The 7,564-nt window shown below is 41.2% G+C and overlaps 1 protein-coding gene across 1 annotated transcript; it reads left to right on the top strand.

Annotated features, from left to right (window-relative positions):
* Positions 1 to 519: 519 nt before the first annotated feature.
* On the top strand, positions 520 to 5,337 carry LOC148769771 (uncharacterized). Its single transcript, XM_088820343.1, has 3 exons — positions 520 to 1,206; positions 2,950 to 3,008; positions 4,467 to 5,337. The coding sequence occupies exons 1-3, from the start codon at positions 520 to 522 to the stop codon at positions 5,215 to 5,217; spliced, it is 1,497 nt and encodes a 498-aa protein (XP_088676469.1). The 3' UTR covers positions 5,218 to 5,337.
* Positions 5,338 to 7,564: the final 2,227 nt, after the last annotated feature.

Raw genomic sequence — 7,564 nt, forward strand, 5'->3', positions numbered from 1 at the left:
TTTTTAAATCAAAATGGGCAGAATTCAGAAAATCTTTTCAAACTTTTTTTATAAAGAAATTATATTTCATTGAAAGCAGACTAAAAATCCCTTAATTACATTGTTTAGCATAACTCTTACAACGAAAAGTAGGAGAATAAAATTTTGCTACTAAGGGCATCTCCAATGGAGTAAGCAAACTCCATTTGTCTTCAAAATATATAAATTGTGGAAGAAAAATCAACACGAATAAGAAATTTAGTGGGGCTCTAAATTTTCAGATTTTTGTAAAATCTCCGAACTTGTTTGGAGACTGTATTTCATGGGACATTGTTTAGAGACTCAAAATTGTAGAGCCCTTCATTGTGGGATTTTATTTTTTAGAGACTCTAAGATTCCACCGGGTCTCCATATGGATTTTCAAAATCAGAATTTAGAGACCCGATTTACTTATTCCATTGGAGATGCCCTAAATACTCTACTAAAATCAGTATTGTCACGTACAATGCTTTGATGGATGGGTACATTTTGCAAGGGAAAATGGATAGATCGAAAGAAGTATTTGATTCCGTAACGGGCAACTGCCTTAAGCCATCTATTATGAGCTACGACACTTTGATCAACGGATACTGCAAGAAGGGAAAAGTTGACGAAGCTTTGCGTCTCTTTCGCAAAATTCCTTCTAAAGGTTTAGAGCGCACGACGGTTACCTACCACACTATGATACATGGTTTATTTAGTGAAGGCAGAATTGCTGACGGATGGAAACTTTTCAACCATATGGAAGCTCGGAAAGTACATCCTAGTATATGTACTTACAATATTTTAATGGAATGCTTGTGCGGGACTCGAAAGATTGTCGAAGCATTTTCGTTTCTATGGGTGATGGAAGATAAAGGAGTAAGTCCTAATATAATCACATACGGCATCGTGATTAACGGTTTGTGCAAAGACGGGAAACTTGAAGATGCGAAAAAGCTTTTAAACGAACTTCCGTCCAAAGGTTTGCAACCTGATTGTCAAGTGTATAGAATCGTTCTTGGTTCGTTGTGTGAAGAAGGGTTTGTAGACGAGGCAAAGGATTTGCTTATAAAAATGGAGACGAGTGGTTGTGCACCGCATAGCATGACATACAACATTATTATTCATTGCTTGCTGAAGAAGAAAGATGTTTACAAGGCGATGCCATTCTTAGAAGACATGCACAAAAGGGGATTCTCGGCTGATGCATCAACTTATTGATGTTAATTAATCACATGCAAGGATCGGACAAAGACGATATTCTTCTGGAAATGATTAAGAAAGTTGTGCCAAAATTGTAAATTGTGTATTCGACCGTCTGGAATTTTATTAAGGTTTTGCTATGTCTAAAATGACTTGTTACTTTTTTTTAATTATCATCCCATTCCCATCAAATAAGAGAAATTAGAAAAGAAAAAAAAATATCATGCTCGGATGCATGTACCAGCATAACATGTTTGCTTCAATTATGATGTTTTATCAAATATATGAAGGTTCTCGTGTATCCGACTAACTACTGAATTGAGTGTTCAAATTCAATATTTTTAGTCATTTTCATCAATTTTCCGTCACTAATAACGGAATCAAACATGTGCCCAACTGATATGCCTAATTAGGCCAACCCAATGGACTTACAAATTATTTACCTACTGGGCCACAAGCCCAATATTGAAGACCAATATCACTGAGGCCCAATCACCTTCAAATAAGGTTTGGGCCCAACGATCTCATCTAAGGTATAAGTAACGATATAATTCAATTGCTAAAAGGGTATGCTCTATTATCTAAATAATACGAGGAGTCATATTCTCTCAATTATTTCCACTATCCGCACATCTGACTTGAACGTCGGAGGGGTTTCCGCCGGATCAACCCCCGGCGTAGTTCACGTGTTCTATGATCGCAGGTATCTCAAGGTCATCAAGCTCGTGAGCCAGCGATCCACTCTGCTCTTCCAGTTCATTTTCTACACTACCCCAGGTGATCTAAGTATTTAGCATCATCATTTTGGCGCCGTCTGTGGGAAGGCAGACATAATCACGTAGCGCGCACGATGGCCTTGAGACATTTGCCCACGGGGAGTGTGACACTGCTGACGACCTCCCACCTCGTGGAGGCCTGGCTTGCCACTTCCTCCTCCTCGTGCTCGGGATCCACCACGAGACCTTCATCGGATCTCCCACTAGATCCTCAACAAGATTCACTTCTTCCCGTCCCTCGATTGGTTCAGACAACCGACGAGGCCCTTCAATGCTAGCATGGGTTATAGACTCCCTGGGGGCTTACCTCTGCCCCCCAAAATATTTCGTTCGCCAAGGGTTATCGACTCCCTAGGGGTTTACCGTTCCCCATAAACATTTCGCTCGCCAAGGGTTATCGACTCCCTGGGGGTTTACAATGCCCCCAAAATATTTCGTTCACCAAGGGTACGTGATCGCCTCATCATAAGTTGGGGGTTATCCCACCCCAAGGTTAGGCATCTCATCCCAAGGGTACGTGATCGCCTCATTCTATGTTGAGGGTTATCTCAACCCAAGGTTAGGCATCTCATCCCAAGGCACTGCCACTCTTAGAGGAAATCCACAAAAGGGGATTTTCGGCCGACGCATCTACTTTATCCATGTTAATTAGTTACCTGCAAGAATCTGAGGAAGATAATAATCTGATGGAAATTATTAAGAAAGTTGTACCAAAAATATAAAATTATCGATTCGAGCTTTTGAAATTAAGTAAGGTTTCGCTATGTCTTAAATGACTTGTCATCTTTTCCTCTTTTTTCCGTTCTCCTTATATTTCTTGTTCATGTCTTCTCTCTTTCTTGAAAGTAGAAAAAAAATCTATCATGCTCGGATGTACGTACCAGCATAATTTGCTTCAATTCCAACGTTTTATCATATAAATGAAGGTTCCCGTGTATCCGACTAACATGATACCGAATTGAATGTTCAGTATCATGTTTATGAAAGGAGCTACGGTGTACACTTGGAACATCTGCATTTTGCAGTCGTGTTAACATGGCAAAACAATCTTTGACCCTCGTTGGGAACGTTTTCATTTATAAAAATTGTAAACTAGTCATTCAATAAGAAAAAAGGGTAAATAGCACTTAACCCCTTGTTCTTACAAGATTTTGCAGATTATCTCCTTGTGCTTGTAATACAGCACATAATCCCCTTGTGATTGATGGGGTAGTGTCAATTAGTTTTTCGGTCAAACTTAACCTTGCGGTCAAACTTTAAGGGTGTCGTCAACTGCAAAAAATAAAGGGAAAATGTAAGTGACGCAGAATGGAAGCATAATAAAGAACAGAGCACAAACTCTCGAATCCACCAAAAAATTAAGAGAATCTTATAAATGTTATTGATAATAAACGATGCTGAAAAGTCTTATAGCAACTATTTATACTAATCAAAGTTGAAAATCCTAATCAAACAGAAAAATTACGAACAAATGCAAAAAAGATGTAACTCCTAAATCAAATAGAATACTGCAAATTGGAAATAACCCAATTCACGGATTTCAAATCCAAATTTTCTAGGATTAATTATGAATTATTTGAAACTTTCCTAGAACAACAAAAACGTCATTTTGAGGGCCTAAACAACATCGAAACGCCAAAATCCATCGTCGTTCCGCCTCGTCATTCCGGTTCAGAGTAGCTTGGGCCTGCACAATTCTATTTCTACCTTCATCGCCTCTTCATCAATAAGCACGAGGGCGTTATCTGCAAAAATGTAGTATTTGACGTTTGACACGCGCAATTAATTTTGATGGAAAAACTAACGAACGCTACCCCTATCTACCATAGTGGGTTATGTGTTGATATTACGAGTACAAGGGGGCCATTCAAAACTGTAGGGTAAAAATAGGACGGGTCAGATCAAAATTAGCATTATAGAAATTAGAAAATCAATTCTAGTTTTTTTTCTAGAAATATTTGAAAAATCCGAAATTAAAATATCATAAATAAAATGAAATGTTGTTCTCTAATTGTTTTTTTTAAATCAAAATGGGCAGAATTCAGAAAATCTTTTCAAACTTTTTTTATAAAGAAATTATATTTCATTGAAAGCAGACTAAAAATCCCTTAATTACATTGTTTAGCATAACTCTTACAACGAAAAGTAGGAGAATAAAATTTTGCTACTAAGGGCATCTCCAATGGAGTAAGCAAACTCCATTTGTCTTCAAAATATATAAATTGTGGAAGAAAAATCAACACGAATAAGAAATTTAGTGGGGCTCTAAATTTTCAGATTTTTGTAAAATCTCCGAACTTGTTTGGAGACTGTATTTCATGGGACATTGTTTAGAGACTCAAAATTGTAGAGCCCTTCATTGTGGGATTTTATTTTTTAGAGACTCTAAGATTCCACCGGGTCTCCATATGGATTTTCAAAATCAGAATTTAGAGACCCGATTTACTTATTCCATTGGAGATGCCCTAAATACTCTACTAAAATCAGTATTGTCACGTACAATGCTTTGATGGATGGGTACATTTTGCAAGGGAAAATGGATAGATCGAAAGAAGTATTTGATTCCGTAACGGGCAACTGCCTTAAGCCATCTATTATGAGCTACGACACTTTGATCAACGGATACTGCAAGAAGGGAAAAGTTGACGAAGCTTTGCGTCTCTTTCGCAAAATTCCTTCTAAAGGTTTAGAGCGCACGACGGTTACCTACCACACTATGATACATGGTTTATTTAGTGAAGGCAGAATTGCTGACGGATGGAAACTTTTCAACCATATGGAAGCTCGGAAAGTACATCCTAGTATATGTACTTACAATATTTTAATGGAATGCTTGTGCGGGACTCGAAAGATTGTCGAAGCATTTTCGTTTCTATGGGTGATGGAAGATAAAGGAGTAAGTCCTAATATAATCACATACGGCATCGTGATTAACGGTTTGTGCAAAGACGGGAAACTTGAAGATGCGAAAAAGCTTTTAAACGAACTTCCGTCCAAAGGTTTGCAACCTGATTGTCAAGTGTATAGAATCGTTCTTGGTTCGTTGTGTGAAGAAGGGTTTGTAGACGAGGCAAAGGATTTGCTTATAAAAATGGAGACGAGTGGTTGTGCACCGCATAGCATGACATACAACATTATTATTCATTGCTTGCTGAAGAAGAAAGATGTTTACAAGGCGATGCCATTCTTAGAAGACATGCACAAAAGGGGATTCTCGGCTGATGCATCAACTTATTGATGTTAATTAATCACATGCAAGGATCGGACAAAGACGATATTCTTCTGGAAATGATTAAGAAAGTTGTGCCAAAATTGTAAATTGTGTATTCGACCGTCTGGAATTTTATTAAGGTTTTGCTATGTCTAAAATGACTTGTTACTTTTTTTTAATTATCATCCCATTCCCATCAAATAAGAGAAATTAGAAAAGAAAAAAAAATATCATGCTCGGATGCATGTACCAGCATAACATGTTTGCTTCAATTATGATGTTTTATCAAATATATGAAGGTTCTCGTGTATCCGACTAACTACTGAATTGAGTGTTCAAATTCAATATTTTTAGTCATTTTCATCAATTTTCCGTCACTAATAACGGAATCAAACATGTGCCCAACTGATATGCCTAATTAGGCCAACCCAATGGACTTACAAATTATTTACCTACTGGGCCACGAGCCCAATATTGAAGACCAATATCACTGAGGCCCAATCACCTTCAAATAAGGTTTGGGCCCAACGATCTCATCTAAGGTATAAGTAACGATATAATTCAATTGCTAAAAGGGTATGCTCTATTATCTAAATAATACGAGGAGTCATATTCTCTCAATTATTTCCACTATCCGCACATCTGACTTGAACGTCGGAGGGGTTTCCGCCGGATCAACCCCCGGCGTAGTTCACGTGTTCTATGATCGCAGGTATCTCAAGGTCATCAAGCTCGTGAGCCAGTGATCCACTCTGCTCTTCCAGTTCATTTTCTACACTACCCCATGTGATCTAAGTATTTAGCATCATCATTTTGGCGCCGTCTGTGGGAAGGCAGACATAATCACGTAGCGCGCACGATGGCCTTGAGACATTTGCCCACGGGGAGTGTGACACTGCTGACGACCTCCCACCTCGTGGAGGCCTGGCTTGCCACTTCCTCCTCCTCGTGCTCTGGATCCACCACGAGACCTTCATCGGATCTCCCACTAGATCCTCAACAAGATTCACTTCTTCCCGTCCCTCGATTGGTTCAGACAACCGACGAGGCCCTTCAATGCTAGCATGGGTTATAGACTCCCTGGGGGCTTACCTCTGCCCCCCAAAATATTTCGTTCGCCAAGGGTTATCGACTCCCTAGGGGTTTACCGTTCCCCATAAACATTTCGCTCGCCAAGGGTTATCGACTCCCTGGGGGTTTACAATGCCCCCAAAATATTTCGTTCACCAAGGGTACGTGATCGCCTCATCATAAGTTGGGGGTTATCCCACCCCAAGGTTAGGCATCTCATCCCAAGGGTACGTGATCGCCTCTTTCTATGTTGAGGGTTATCTCAACCCAAGGTTAGGCATCTCATCCCAAGGGTACGTGATCGCCTCATCCTAAGTTGGGGGTTATCCCACCCAAGGTTAGGCATCTCATCCCATGGGTACGTGATCGTCTCATCCTAAGTTTGGGGGTTATCCCACGTTAAGGTTAGGCATCTCATCCCAATGGTTGAACTCCACCCATACTTTTCAACCCCAAGCGGGTTCACATCCCACATCTCCATTCGGATTTACATCACTCTCGGATCCCTCTGATTCTTCACTATCAATCCTAAAATCTACAAATTGGGATTTAAAACGTCTCCTACTAGTACCAACACATCTATAATATTGGTAATTCCATTATTCGATACCAAATTCTGATCCGGAGAAGAAACAAGTTGACGCTCCGCAAAAACGGGCGAAAAAGGACCAATAACGCGCCCCCACGCGCGAATCAGCCCTACCCCACCCCACCCCAGCACCCACCCCCCCCCCCCCCGCCCCACCGCGCGTCGCGCGGGGTACGCCCCACCCCACCCACCTGCGCGTCGCGCGGGGTACCCCCGCCCCCCACCCACCCACCCACCCACCCACCCGCCCACCCTACCTCTCTTTCTCTCTCTCTCTCTCTCTCCTCTCACCATCCCCACCTACCCCATTTTCCACTCCCTCTCTCTCCTCATTAATTACCATCTCCCATTACCTCTCTCCTCATTAATCACACCAATCAACATCACTCTCTCTCTCCTACATTAATGGCACCCATTATCTCTCTCCTTACATTAAAGGAGCGTGGCTTCCCAAGCCGGTACCGCACGCGCGTTCCAAAGCGCAAGCTTGCGCGCCGCGTCCCATCCTCGTAGCGCGCGCAAATCTCAATATTTTTCACCAAATTGCGCGTAGATTTTGACGCGCTTCTCAAAATCGCGCGAAAATTTCAACGCGCTCTTCCAAGTCGCGCCCGGATTTTACGCGCCTCACCAAATTGCGCGCGAATTTCAATACACTACACCAAATTGCGCATACTCTCTAACGCGCCTCACCAAAGCGCTCGTACTCTCCAA

The sequence above is a fragment of the Erythranthe guttata genome, chromosome 7 (genome assembly GCF_056151865.1).
Source record: "Erythranthe guttata isolate IM_541 chromosome 7, IM_541, whole genome shotgun sequence".
In the NCBI taxonomy this organism is placed as follows: domain Eukaryota; kingdom Viridiplantae; phylum Streptophyta; class Magnoliopsida; order Lamiales; family Phrymaceae; genus Erythranthe; species Erythranthe guttata.